Source organism: Nannospalax galili, unplaced genomic scaffold (assembly GCF_000622305.1).
Source record: "Nannospalax galili isolate Female #2095 unplaced genomic scaffold, S.galili_v1.0 scaffold1053, whole genome shotgun sequence".
In the NCBI taxonomy this organism is placed as follows: Eukaryota; Metazoa; Chordata; class Mammalia; order Rodentia; family Spalacidae; genus Nannospalax; species Nannospalax galili.
The window spans coordinates 1,758,945-1,774,422 of NW_008333523.1; the positions used below are offsets into that span (position 1 = coordinate 1,758,945).

At 37.7% G+C, this 15,478-nt stretch overlaps 1 protein-coding gene across 2 annotated transcripts in view; it reads right to left on the reverse strand.

Annotated features, from left to right (window-relative positions):
* Phex (phosphate regulating endopeptidase homolog X-linked) overlaps nucleotides 1-15,478 on the reverse strand; it is a 219,512-nt gene that overhangs the window by 72,571 nt on the left and 131,463 nt on the right. For both annotated transcript variants that reach the window (XM_008828330.2, XM_029561216.1), the window contains exon 13: nucleotides 3,560-3,637. In XM_008828330.2, coding sequence (XP_008826552.1) covers nucleotides 3,560-3,637 — 78 coding nt within the window. The remainder of the gene's footprint in view (nucleotides 1-3,559; nucleotides 3,638-15,478) is intronic.

Below are 15,478 nucleotides of genomic sequence, written 5' to 3' on the forward strand. Positions count from 1 at the left end.
CGTTTGTTAGACCAGACAAAATCTCTGGTTTACCTCACCTTTCCCTTTTTCCTCCCACCTTCCAACCTATTTCCTCTATTAAATCCCTTTTTTGAAATACCATCTTTTTTGTTCTTGTGGCTGATACAACATTCTTCAAAACTGATAGAAACTCACTTTAGAGTCTATTTTCATTAAGAATCAATGAAATAGAATATATAGTTTTTTTCTTTTTACATTTCCTTTTTATATTTTATTTTTTGAGTGGCAAATTTTTATTGAGTTTTTGTGCATTTCATATAATTCATCTTAATCAAATTCAGACCCCCTCCCCCTTCCCTGTTCCCCATAACCCTCCCCACCAGATTTCAAGTATTCTGTCATATATGTTAAAGTCTTATCCAGTCAAGCATTTGTACCCAGATGTCCCTCAGTGCGAGTTCATCCACTGGAGTCTATTCAGCCTATCTAGAGTGATTCCCTTAAAGAAAATTCAGTCTCCCTCACCCCACTGGAACCATTTTCCAATAGTTCCTTGGCTAGGGGTGGGGGCCTGCTGTCCATTTCGCCCATTCTGTGCTGGGATTTTGTCTGATTGAGTTGGCATTGGTCTTGGACAATGGTGACAGTGTCACAAGAACACATACTTTATAAGGCTAATTTGAACACTAACTGATACTTACCTTTTTAGTCTAACTAACAGGCTTTCCTGCATGCTGATTTAGGTTCAAATAAAGCCATCTCATTTCTTCCTGTAGTTGCCAAAGACTATAGAGGACTGTTGTTCAGAAATGCATTGCAGAGCATCTCAATTTACCTTGTCATTCTCAGAGAGAGAGAAAAAAACAACTCTGACTCGTTTTCACATTTGCCTCTCAACTCTTTTCATTCACTCTTATCTCCATATGAGCTCAACTACAGTTTGCAACCTTTCTCCTTGAACTTCATCTGATCCATCACTTAATCGCTCTCCTTTTTTCTTTTTGTATTTGTGCCTGATGAATCATATCTTCACCAGGGTCAAATGGAGCAAGCTGCTTTTCAATTCTAACAGCCTTTCATGCTCAGAGCTTGTACTAGCAGAAATTTCTCCCGGACTCTCTAGTAGTCCTTATCGACATGTTTATTAAAACTGAAAACACAGTCCCATTGTGTACTGACGATGCTTCAGTCCTTTTGCTATTAACCTCAGTGGCATGCTTTCCAATCTATCACATCATTCTCTACCCTCTTTTCAATTTGGGTTTTATTCATTTTTCTCTCTCAGTTTCTGAACACAAATGGATTTCTACTTCATGTATTTGTATTTTGTTCACTGTTGTTTTTTTTTTTAACTGTTAGAAATACTTGGGTGTAATTTCATCTGTTTTGGCAATGACTCAGATGAAAAACATTTCTTCACAAAAAATGCTTAAAAATCTTGGTGCCTGGTGGCTGCAATTGAGACCCTAGAGAATTGAAGAAACATATCCAACACTGCATCCTGTTTAGCATCTGGTTTCTTTTCAGAAAAGATACCTCATTCAGTGAGGCCTTAAATCTGGAGCTCTTGACTTGGACAGCAGTAGACTGCCAACAAAACCTGATCAACTAAATATTGTGAGCAAGCCCTGAATGCTATCTAATTGAATTAAAGCTTGGGACTGTTCCATCTAATATAGCCTTTTAAATCTATTTGAGGGACCTGGATACTACATGAGTTCATTCATCATGACTTTTCAAGACCAAATTAAGAATCCAGTAAGGAGAGGGCTGGGGAGATTGCTGAGTGGTTAAGAGTGCTTGCTGCTCTATCAGAGGACTGGAGTTCAGCTTTTAGCACTCACATTGAGCAGCTCACAAATGTCTGTAACTCTAGTTCCTAGGGATCCTTCTGACCTCCATGGTGCATGTGCATGTGTGCACACACACACAATAATAATAATAATAATAATAATAATAATAATAATAATAATAATAAATATCTAATATCATAAGTCCAAATTGAGGATGTCATAGCTAACACTTATATCTGTGCTTATGTGCTAATGCAGCCTCCGAACACTTTATGTTCTTTGATTTTCATGACTATCCTATATGGGAGAGGTTAATTTACTTATTTTGCTGACTAGGAAATTGAGGCAGAGAGAGGACACATAATCTACCTCAGGTCCCAGTAGTAAATGACAGATTGAAATTTTTCACTCCAAGCATTTTAATTCCAGGGTTTATGTTCATAACCATTATCCTCCTAAATTTCCTATTCCATATCATCACTCAGAATATTTACCAACCATGCATAATTATCCCAGCAATTAACTGGGTTCTCCTTCTAGCATACTTTGTACCTTGGTAACACTAGCCTTACTTAGTAGGAACCGTTCTCATTTTGATCCACAAGACTACCTTGTATAGGAAGCCAATTGCAGCCAATGCTCCGTGATTCGAGTTCAGTCCTGGATCTAATACTCTGTGTGGCACTAGAGAAATCACTCACCTTCTTTAATTCTCTGCCTCCTTCTCTCCAAAATGCTCATAAACTCATTGACTTCACTGGATCAGTGAAGATAGGGATAAAGGCATAATGTGCATTAGTGTGTCGTGTTTCAGTATTTTAGTTATCATAATAATGCAATGCTCAGAATCATCAAACCATGTACAAGATAAGTCATCCGAGTTTTAAGATATTGAAAAGCATAACTGCTATCTTTCAGAGTAACCATATAAATATTTGGGAGGCTTCATTTTGAAGAAAATGTAGAAAGTTTTCAAGTAGAGCTTTCCCTCAGGTGTAAAGGGTCTTCTAAAATTCTGATGCTTATCCACAAATCTAGGACTACTTTCACTTAGGCCACGTGTCAAACCACAGTTTCAGCAAAGAGTCTTACTTATGAGTCATAGTTATTACAAGCATTTCAAGACTACTTTTCTTAGGAAAGTCCAGTGAATGAAAAAACCGGTTTTTCTGTGAGGAAGAAAATACTGTCTCCAGAACTACTTACGGGAAAAGAAATAGCAATAGTTTGTGATCAGAAAGGCCTATAATGAAAACTACGTATCTCAAAATATTGGAATAAAAAAGAATTATTACTATTCCTCATCAGTAATTTAATGCCTATATACAGTCCAGTATATAATAAATTATAGAGTCATATGAATATGCACTTAAGTTGTCAAAATAGTCATAAAGTTTAATACAGTTAACCCCCAGCAGGCAGATTTACTCTATTCATTTAATATTAATAAAGAAAATAAAAAGTATTTAACAATAAACATGATGTATCACCATTAGAACATACCCACTAATTGTAAAATACTCAATTTGGTTAATTCTTTCCTTTATTCTCAAATTAGGCCAAGCCAAGTCCATTTGCTTTATGGTGCCCACTCAACTAACCATTCTTTTGACACTTCCTTTATTTTGAATGTGCACTAAATCTTTCAATACACCTGGCAAATTCAGTCTCACATATAGCCAGGAATTAATCAAAAGTTGGTACTTTCTGGCACCACCAGGTTTAATTGCTTAGACTTGGGTTAGTTAAAAGGCAAAAGGCCAGTAAAACTTGCCAGAAAAAAATACAGTAAATTTAGTACTTACTGCCTTGAGGTCTTCATTAACATGAGTATCATTCATTATAAACTCAGGATAGCCAACTTTTGCCAAAACAGCTCTCGCCTATAAAAAAGGAAAATAAGAAAAATGATGTCAGACTTTCTCTACTTAAATCATTAATAATCACAGAACGTAGGGCTGCAATCTTCTTCTGAAATTTCCCTTGACTGGATATGTACTATATGTAAGCCACTGTGAAGGACAAAGAAAGAGTTAGTTTCTGCCTTCAATGTACTAAAAATGTAGTGAATGTAGCATATAACTTACATAAAAATAAAAATTTTAATAATGATGATAGCATCATTATTAAAGTCCACAACAGAAATCATTTCCTCAGGAAAATGCAAGCCTTAGAAAACAGTTAGCAATTCAAACATACAGAGCTGAGAGGAGGAACATTCCAGAAACAGAAACAATGAACAAGCAATAATAGAGTGCAAGCATATCAGAAAAATGGCTAATGTCTAAAATACATTTAAAAATCCAAATAACTCAAAAGCAAGAAAACAAGCAACTGGATATAATAAACAAAGAACTTGAAAACCTGTTTCACAAACAATACATGCACAACAGGTACGTGAAAGGAGATGTTTCACCATCACTAATCATGAGAAAAATGCAAATTGAAACCACAATGAGATACTATATGACAAGTGCTAAGCTAGCTGATTTATAAAGAAGATGAGCACTTACAAGGGTTGGTGGGGATGTGCAGAAAAGAGAACTCTTACACACTTGATAAAAATCACTATGGAAGCAGTGTGATATGAAAGCTGCTCAAAAAAAAGTAAAACTAAAAGCAAAATTACCATAAGATCCAGCAATTTCTCTTCTGGGTAGAGCCATAGATAATAGATACCCAAAGAAAATGAAATCAGTATATCAAAGAGACATCTGCACTTCCATTTTCATTGCAGCACTATTTGCAGTAGCCAAGAAACTGAAACAACGTACTGATGAGTGGATAAAATGTGGTACACACACACACACACACACACACACACACACACACACACACACACTGGAATAATGTTCAGGTGCAGCAGTATGACAAAACTGGAGATTGTTATGTTAAGTGTAATAAGCTAGACACAGGAAGAAAGCATTGCTTAGAGACTAAAAGGAGTGTGTGGAAGACCCGGAAGTGTCTGGAAGATGCTGCACTCTTCAGAAGCTCATGTGTGTACACAAGCTCAAAGTCCACATGGGTCTACAAGTCAGTTGAGAAAGTAGATTTTTAAATTAATTTTATTTTTTATTTTATTTTATGTGTATGCATGTATTGCCTGCATGTAGGTAAGTGCACCCGTGTCATGCAATGCCCGCTGAGGTCAGAAGAGGCTGTCGGATCCCCTGGGACTGGAGTTACAGACAGTTTTTAGCTGTCATGTGGGTGCTGGGATTCAAACCTGGGTCTTCTGCAAGAACAACCAGTGTTCTTAACCACTGAGCCATCTCTCCAGCCCCGAGAAAGTAGATTTTAAATGTTTTCAACGCACAGTAAATGATAAAGATGCTTATCATATATGCCAATTAGTTTCACTTAGCCATTCTATATTGTATACATAAATCAAAGCATTCTGATGTGCATCATAAATATGTAATGTAATTTATCCCACAGTTTAAATATGAAAGACAGGCATATAGGAAATTCATGGATTACAGGGATTCCTCAATGCTAACAAGTCTTTTTTTTTTTTTTAACAGATAAGAGAGGGTTAAATGCTTCCAGCAGGGGAATAAAAGGAGATGATGAGTCATGCATCAGGAAGATTATCCTTGAAGCACTCTGAGTGATGGCCAGAACGCCAAAAAGATTGGAGGCAGGGGACCCAGAATAACTTAAGATGCATCACATCATAGTCATCCTTTTGAAACACAAAGGCACTAACTGTTTTGCAGTATATATGAAAGAGATGAAGTGAAAACTCAGTATGAGTACCAGTCCAGAGCAAAGACTGGAAAACAATGGCTCCTGAGCCAAATTCAGCCCTCCTCATCCACATGTTTTTATAGATACAAGTTTACTGGAACACAGTCACACTCTTTCATTTACCCATAATCTATGGCTGCTTTTGTGTTGCAACTTCTGAGCTGTGTAACTGAGACAGAAACTCTAGGACCCACAATATCTCAAATATTTTATCTATGCCTTTGTAAGAGAATTTGCCAGCCCTTGCGCTAGAGAAAGAGTGAAATTATTCTTCCCCCGTCCTCAAATTCTCGGTTTCAGAAAAATAAAAGAGCAACACACAGTGGTGTTGGGAGGACATTGTCAGGGTTCTGCCTTTATCCTTTGGGATGCCTTTCATCACTTATATAAAGATATCCCTCCCCAAGTTTTTGTCTTTTCCAATGACCAGCACTAGAGACCTCTTGAAGGTCTATGCACAAGAACAGTTTGCTCTGAGATGCTGATCTGCCTTCTGCCCCTCTGACCTCTCCCTCCACACAGGCAACCCTCAGCCAGTGACTGATTGTGACAAGGCCAAGAAAAGCCAGCATCTTCACTTCAATTCAGGACCAGCTCAGAGGTATAATTTATACTTGGCAGATTTCTTCACAGGATCAGACTAGTTCAGAAATGTCTTTTGAAATTGCATCCTCCCCTGGCTCTTCCCACACTTGGTCTACCTTATCCCATTCCCTAGCTGTTTTCTCTTATATTTGCTAAATAAATCATTTGCACATGATTTTGCATTTCCATATCTGCGTCCAGATGACCCAGCAAAAGACCCAGACAACCCCAGCTCCATTCGCTGTATTTCAGCAAAGCGGCATTGCAAAACCAGTGACCCCCACACACTGCTCTTGGTAATGAGTTTCTTTCTATAGTTCCTTCAGATTGCCTCACTCAAGAAATAAATAGAATATGAGAGTACATTTCCCTTATCTTCCTTGAGATAATACAAATATTAAATATCAGCAGAAACCTGCAACTCAAGATTCATGATTTTACAAGTGCTGCAGGACACAGGCATAATGAGTTTTGCTGTTTCAGGACTCAAATATAGCATAGATCAAATTCTGCCTTCAAAACCCTGTGAGTTACATTAAAAGCTTTAGATGACCCAGAAAGTGGGCAACTGGCGGTAACAACGCTCCCCACAAAACAATGTCCTATGTCTATAGGTTTTCTGTTTCTGAAATTGGTTATTTTCTTCATTGTGGTTAATTTCTCAGTGTAATTTACTAACTCACCACAAGTCATATGCATAACTATAGCAAACAAAGAATTGCAATAGTTCTCTCCAGCAAACACCCCTAAAAATAGACAAGCTGAGTCACCCACAACTGTTTTCTGAACAGTGGCCTTTCCAGAGCATGCTGCTGAATTATGCATTGTTTTTCAAACCTTACTCTCTGGGACCCCACTGTACTGCAGAGTTTCACCGAATATATTACCTGCTGCACTGTATATCTATAGCATTGAATCCTTTCTTACTATTTATTTAGCATCACCACAACTTGAAGAGAATAAAAACAGAGATACAAATAATCCAGATTTTTGCCACCAAAGATACACAAATAAAATGAGGTAATAATTCTAATAGCACCATTTCTAACACTTCAATAGAGGATGCTTGTATTCTGACTCAAATGCTCCTTCTTCCAGAGTTTGTGGTCAATTACACATCATCCCAACCCACCCTGTTCTACACTGTCCCCTGAGAATCTTCAGAATTGCATCTCTCAAAATCCTACTGAGCATGACTCTGGATCAGACTGCCAAGATAACAATAAGAAGCAGTCATAAGCCCTTGGAAACGTGGAAGAGGTGGAGATGTCATTTATTCACTGTTGGCAGTAGTAGCCAGGCACATGACCATCTACAGACAGCACATACAATACTCTACTCATTCCAAGCATTCTCCTGGGAAGAACCCTTTGGTGTATAGGCAGCAATAATCACTAGCAGCCTCTGCCTTACATTTCCCAACCTTGTAATGGTTACATAACCCTCTAATCCCTCATGTTATACATCTTGTTGGTTGGTGTTCTAAGGAGGGTGTCTGTTTTCCTGCATGCAGACTAAGGCAAACAGTGACACCACACTTTCCAACATTTTCAGACTGACAAAGATAAAGCACCAATAATTTGATGGTTTCTTAAAGGGAAAATTGTTAGTAAGGGAAGTCTGAAATCAATTATCCCACTGGTTACAAAGACAAAAAAAGGAAAGTAAGTTTCACCATAAATACTGAGCAAATAGTGTATGAATATTTAACAGATGGTATATGATATCCACCGAGAAATATGTTCCAGGCTATTTGACACTGACCAAGAACCCAAGGGTTTTCTATAAGTAGTGCATGTATTTGCAGCCATTGTTCCATATACATATCTGAAGAAAAGCTTCTCTTGACAGCTGGTCATCCCTCCTCTGTGGAGGAGACTCAAGCAGCTGCTGATGTTCACTTCCCTTGTGACTTCAGGAAAAATATTTTACTTTCCTAAAGTAAACACCACCTAGCATCTACCCAATATCGATTCTACTTTCATTCTCTTGCTGTAGACCCCAGTTCTTCTCAGGACAACAATGGGCCAAACAAAAAATATACAGCTTCTACCAAAGATTCCTTCACAACTGGGTTTGGTTATGGGATGACTAAGACGTTGGCCAATGGTGTATAACTCAGAGTGCTCATTGCATTTCTAAGTACCTATTTTAAATGAGAATAGACTCAGCTAGCATGTGCTGTGCTTCCAGTCTTTGGTCCAGAGATTTCCAATTTCAGCACTATTGACATTTGAGGCCAAATAATTCTTGTGACAATTTGTACTTCAGGTTCTAAGGTATTTAGCAGAACCTTTACCTACTGCAAATTTAATGCTAGTAACAACCTCCATATAAGTTGTGACAAGCAAAAATGTCTCTAGATATTGGAAAATATCTCTCTGGGGGACAAAGCACCCTCAGTTAAGACACACTGCCTTAGCCTTTCCTCGTCTACCTTTCTGGAGTGCTGACGCAACGTCAGAGGTTGAGCAGCTACCTTTCAACCACAAGGCAAAAACAGGATAAAGAAATCTACATGTCAAACATTGCAAGATGGAATGAGGATAGCATCTGTCAGCTAATCCATTTTTTGTCACTGGGGCCTCAAAAATGTATACTAAAATATACGGCTAATAGCAATCTGATGTATTATCCCTGAAAAGTAACTGCACTTAAAATGCTTGAAAGTTGCTGACTTGGACGTCCATTCTTTCCCCTGCACAACATGGGAAAAAATACTCTTTAAGGCATTGTGTGCCATGTTTCCATGACCAGTAGTGGAATGTAATATTGAGACACATCCCTTCTGATCAGATATAGTTTGAGGGGAGAAATACAGTACTACCATTGAAGTGTTGTCTGCAATATTTCACTGTGGCATTGCATATAAGCCTTTTTTAGTATTTTAATATTTTTTTTACTTTTTTTATGTAATGAGTGTTTTGCCTGCATGTGTGTAAGTGTATCTATGTTGTGCAATGTCCACAGAGGTCAGAAGAGGGCAACAGATTCCCCTGGAACTAGAGTTGCAGACAGTTGCCAGGCACCATGTGGGTTCTGGGAACCAAACGTGGGTCCTGTTCAAGAACAGCCAGTGCTCTTAACCACTGAACCGTCTCTCCAGCTCCTTATAAGACATTTTTTAATTCTTTAATCCAAAGCACATAATGAGTAAATGTTAGTTGTAAACTACACAGAGAAAACATAATATAAACATGACATCCTCCAAGGATTCAGTCTGTCAGAGGGTCCTTTAGGGGGCTGTAAGATAGGTATATGCTAAACCAAAAATCTGAAATCCCCTGTGAGGCAATGTCCAGTTTCAAAGAGTCATACTTGTGGTGAGAGACAAAACAATGAGAGAGAAAATGGTAACAGGAACAAAGTCCACACAGGTGCCAGAAGAAACCAATCTATTTAACCCTATCCTCAAGTCATAAAATTCTTTTTTTAATATTTTATTATTTTTATTTTATGTGTATGAGTGTATTGCCTGTATGTATGTGAGTGCACCCGTGTTGTGCAATGCCATGGAGGTCAGAAGAGGGTTTTGGGTTCCCCTGAAACCGGAGTTAAGGACGGTTCGTAGCTGCCATGTGGGTGCTGGGAATCGAACCCGGGTCCTCTGCAAGAGTAGTCAGTGCTCTTAACCACTGAGCCATCTCTCCAGCCCCACAAAATTCTTTTAAGGGGTACTATATGCATACCTCTGAAAAGAGACATAAGGAATACTACAAAATCTAACCCTAGAAAAGATAATAAATTTTTTATACTCAGAAAAGCAAATATCACATGTCTCTCATTTGAACCTCTTAGATCCTATAGACACATAAACTCTTGTATGTACATGATATGAAAGCAGAAGCAAAATGGTCTAGAGGAAAGGAAGGGTTCAACAGGATAGGGGAGGGGAAACAGCATGAAAAGGATAATGGACAAAGTATACTGCATAATTTTATAAAAGCGTCCTGTAATCCGAAAGGCCCTCCAAAAAGCTGGAGTTGATCCAGGGCGAGCTTGGGCAATGCAGAGCATACTGGGAAAAAGGGGTGGAGCCAGCCATATTGAGCATGGACAAACAGCGAATGAGGAAGACTGCGGCTGGGAGGCAGATGTCACGTGCATTTCAAATATGGAAAAGGAAAAGCCTATAAAAATCTGTGTCTTTGCAAGTCACCCTCTCCCAAATGTCATATAAACTATGCAAAATCCAAATAGAATGTCTTAGGCCATTTTGTCAATACGAGTCAGGACCGGGAGACCCTGAGTGGGGGTGGATCTCCCAGAGAAAAGGCAAAAATTTAGTAAAACAGTCCTTACAAAATCTAGTACCATGTACAATGAATATACACCAATTAATAAAATAAGGTTGTCATTAGCATTTACCGTCTTGGTTTCCATATTCTTGCCTTTTCTTTTCCCAACACCTACCAGGCTCTGTGTGTCCATATCACTTGTTCTCCTATCATACCCAAGTTAGTCTTTGTTTAGGATTCATACCATAGTTCAGAGTCCTCTCACTCCTCCCTCCTCATCCATCAAAATTATTATTTCTTCAAGACAGCTAATCTATTAGCTGTCACTGGGGCCTCAAAGCAATTTATAATAAAATGTGAATGACTAATAGCAATCTAATGCATTAACCCAAAAAAATAGCTGTATTTAAAAGAGTAGTTTATTAGCCAAAGGGATGAATCCAATTGTAAGGGAGGTTTTGGTGGATGAGAGAACTTTCTTACTGTTACTAATCAAATTAAGCCAGTAGCCTGTGCCACTTAATCATTGTGCTCCCACATGGAATGTAAGGTCTAGCACAGAAGTGTTCAAGAAATACTGATTCATATAATGAGTAATTTAGTTAATAAACTCACTCTGACCAATTTCATCAGTAATATTAGAAAATATGAAACATATTTTCTATTTAACATATAAACAGAAAAGTTCTAGCATTTGATTAAGAACCCCATTCAGTGTTGCTCACATTAACTAATCTTCCACAAGAGAAAAAGAAGCCTTGTGAGAGACTGGTGAGCCCTGTAGAAAATGAAACAAAGTATAACATCCGTTACAATTAATTCTTGGTGGAAAACAAAACTATAAATTTAATGTACAGTCACACCCCCATACGTGACTTCATTTTCCATGGTTTCAGCTACATGTGATCGACTGTTGTCCGGAATATTAATGGAAAATACCACAAATAAGAAACTCATACACTTTAATCATGTGTTGTTCTGAGTAGCATGACATAATCTTGCATTGTTGTACACTGTCCCACTAGAGATGCAACATTCCTTTTCCCGGCATATTCATGCTGAATATACTACCCACCCATTTGGTTACTTATGAGCCATCTCAGTTATCAGATTGATCGTCATGGTATCACAATGCTTGTGTTCCAATTGTCTTTATGTAGTAGCTTAATATGATGTTCCAATGGCTATATCATCATTGATTTCAGAACATCTCATCATGTATGCATTGCATCGCCTCACATCATCACAAGAAGGATAAATCTAGTATACTAAGATACTTTAGGAGAAAGCTACCACATCTACATAATTCTTAGTACAGTTTATTGCTATAATTGTTCTGTTGTTAGTTCTTGCTCATCCCTTAATACTGCCTGATTTAGAAGTTAAATTTTACCACAAGCACAAGTGTATTGGAAAATATCGTGCATGTATATGTTTAAGTACTCTTTTTGGCTTCAGGCTTCAACTACAGTCCTTGGAATGTATTCCCTATAAACACAGAGAGCCATTGTAAGCTAGTTGACTCATTAAACAAGCACTTTTCAGCATATATTCTTGACTCGGGACTCTCTTCAATACAAAATTAATATACAATTATACAATATGGTTCATACCTCACTGCACTTTTTAATGTGGAAACTCCTTCCATCACAACTTACAATTATCACCAATACATAATTTTGGCAGTACCCTAATTTTCTGAATTCTTTTCTTCTTTTGTTTCCTCATCTGTAGACTGTGGATACATTTACTTCTAACACCACTAATGTGACTGCACAAATTGAAAGCGGTATTCGGATAATAAAGGAATTAGAAAGTTTGGCCTAGGTCAGAAGTCATCAAACTTTTTCTGTAATTTTCCAGATAGAAAATATTTTAGACTTTGTGCCTGGAAAGGCAGGGGCAACGAAGGATAACACATACATGAATAGCTGGGGTTGGGTTCTAACAAAACTTTTTATAGACACTAAAACTTGAATCTAATATAACTTTCATGTATCATGATATATTCTTCAATTGATTTTTAAAGGCCATTTAAAAATGAAAAATCAATTCATAGTGTTAGACTACACAAAAAGAGACAACATGCTCAGTATTGCCCAAGGGCCATAGCTGATAGGCCAACATAGATAATTGTTCACTCAGTTGCCTCAATCTGTGGCACAGGGCCTAATATACAGTATATTCTTAACATTACTTCCTACATTGATCCATAATCAACAATGTACTTAGTGTAAGTAATGGTTTATAATGATTGTCAGCAGGATCTAGAATCATCTTGGAAACAATTCTCTGGGCACATCTATGAGGGATTTTCTAGATTAGGTTAATTGAGATGGGAAGACTCACCCTGACTGCTGGACTGAATGAAAAGGAGAAAGTTATCAGTACACCAGCATTCATTTTTCTCTGCATCCTGATTGTTGTTGCAATGTGATGAGCAGCCTCAGCCATGACTTCCCCACTAAGACAGACAATACCCTTGAACTTTAAACCAAAATAAATTTCCCCCCTTAAGTTGCTTTTGTCAAGATATTTTATCACAGCAATTAGACAAATAACTAAAGTAACTAGCACAGTGGCATGTGTGTATGTTTCTGTTTCTGTGTGTGTGTGTGTTGTGTGTGTGTGTGTGTGTGGCTTAGCTTCCAAATTTGGTTTTGCTCTTTGCTTTTTACTACCATGTACATGCAACAAATCTTAATCTCTTGGGGGTTTATTCCTTGTCCTAAAAATCTTGGGGCTACAGCTTTAAAAATAACAGATAATTCCTGTGCAGACAACAGAAAGTTCATAAAGTAAAGATTATTACTTTAGGCCAGAGACAATGGCTATCACAAATGAACTCAGAAAACCAATGAACATTGAAAATTTAATACACAATATGATTTAAATCTCTCAAGTCACTCCTGTTTTCCCAGAATTTTCCACAAGGTACACTACAATGTGATAATGCTAGAGGGAAGAATGTAACCAAATATAATTCTGCTTTATCTGGCTGTGAGCTCTGAAATAGCATATAATTTTTACACAGATGACCAAACTGATTTAAAGATTGGCTAAGTTGACTGCCTTCCTTACTCCTGAATTTTCAAAGCCACTTAGTGTTAAGCTGATCTACAGAAAGCAAGACAGAAAGCTCATTTGTTTTAATCCCCACTGACTTGGCTATTTAGGAAAGTCAGGTAAATTCTCAAATGTCTTGTGTGTATTACATCAAAGGGATCACTTTAATCACTTAATTAAACAGCTTTGTGTTTAGTCTACATGGTTAAGTCTCTTAGCATAATTTTTTTCTTTTTATTAATTTAACCAGCATAAGAAAATATGGAACAACTGCTCACTACCCTTTCACAAACGATGTCTAGGACAACTTTCTTAAGTTTACAATGGCTTTCAACGTTTCAGTCAGGCTTAACTACGCCAAGGCCTCATTTTCTCTGATGAGTTCTATAACAACCATTAAACATCAATCAAAAATTCTGAGTTTTAAGCATCCAAAAGTTTAGGAAACTATGCAAAAAGTACTTTATCCTTCAAAACAAAGGCAGTTTCCATAACTCCAGAAAAATGACTGACTAGTATAGATGTCTTGGCTTGAAATCTTACCCTAAGCAGAGCTAATAGTATTGATGAAAATTAGCCTGGGGAACAGCTTTAATATCCTTTGGGGCTATCAGGAGCCCACAAATAATAAGAATGCAGTAATCTAACAAATCAAATTTTATCCTCTTGATAAGAATGGCACTGATTTATTATGAGTCTCCAAAAGCTGTAATTCTGCAGATTGCTTTGGGGTGTGGTTCACAAGCTGATGCATCATGCTAGGGTGGAGGAAAAATAAATGTCCCCATGAATCAGAGAGCTTTTTAACTGCAAGTCACAGTTCTGGTTCTGTATGAACTAGAAGACAGGACTACTCAGATTTCAGGTTACTCATCTTTAATCCTGCATGGGTAATGCCTTAGTATAGCAGACACTGTCTGTCTACTACTTTCTAACATGGATAATGTTCTAGGAAGATAAGTTCTAAATTATAAATGAGAACCAGAATTAAAAATTTGAACTCCAGGGCAGCTGCACACATAAACTCATAGCAATTGTGACAGCATGCACAGACCTACTCAAACTTAAGCCAGACAAAATCCCAACATGAGGAAGGAAGGTAGACAAGAAGACCCAGCCCTAGCTGAGGAATTATTGGCAATTGATAGCATCTGGGAGAGGGGGACTCAGTTTATTTAAGGATATGAGGCTTGGTAAGTTGATCAGACTCAAGGGATGGATTCACACCCAAGAGCATTTGCATATACAAATTAGACTTGATAGGCCTTAAAAAAAATAACAACAATAATAGAGACTGGAGAGATGGCTCAGTGGTTAAGAGCACTGGCTGCTTTTCCAGAGGACCAGGGTTAAATTCCCAGCACCCACATGGTGTCTATCAATGATTTTGAATCTGACACCCTCTTCTGACCTCCATGAACATTGAAAATACTGGTGAACTTACATACATGCAGACAACACACTCATAAAAAAATACTAAAATTTTTTTTAAAACCAACGGGGGCTGGAGAGATTGCTCAGTGGTTAGGAACACTGACTGCCCTTGAAGAGGACCCAGGTTCAATTCCCAGCACCCACATGACGGCTAACAACCATCCACTAACTCCAGTTCCAGGGCATTCGATGCCTTCTTCTGACTTCCTTGGGCATTGTATGACACAGGTGCACTTACACACATGCAGGCAATACACTCATACACATAAAATAAAAATAATAAATTTAAAAAACCAAATAATAATAGAGGATATGAAATCAGGGGTTTAGTAAGGTAAGGGTGATGATGGGGGAGGGGGTCCAAATATGATAAAAATATACTGTACAAAATTCTCAAAGAATCAATAAAAAATTTTTAATCTTTATTTTTTATTTTTGTGTATGAGTCTATTGCTTGCATGTATGTAAGTGAACCCATATAGTGCAATGCCCACAGAGGTCAGAAAAAGGTGTGAATCCCCCTATAACTGGAGTTAGGGACAGTTGTTAGCCATCATGTGGGTGCTGTGAACTGAAAATGGGTCCTCTGCAAGAGCTCAGAGCTCCTAACTAAGCTGATGGCTTACATACATTATATATATATATACA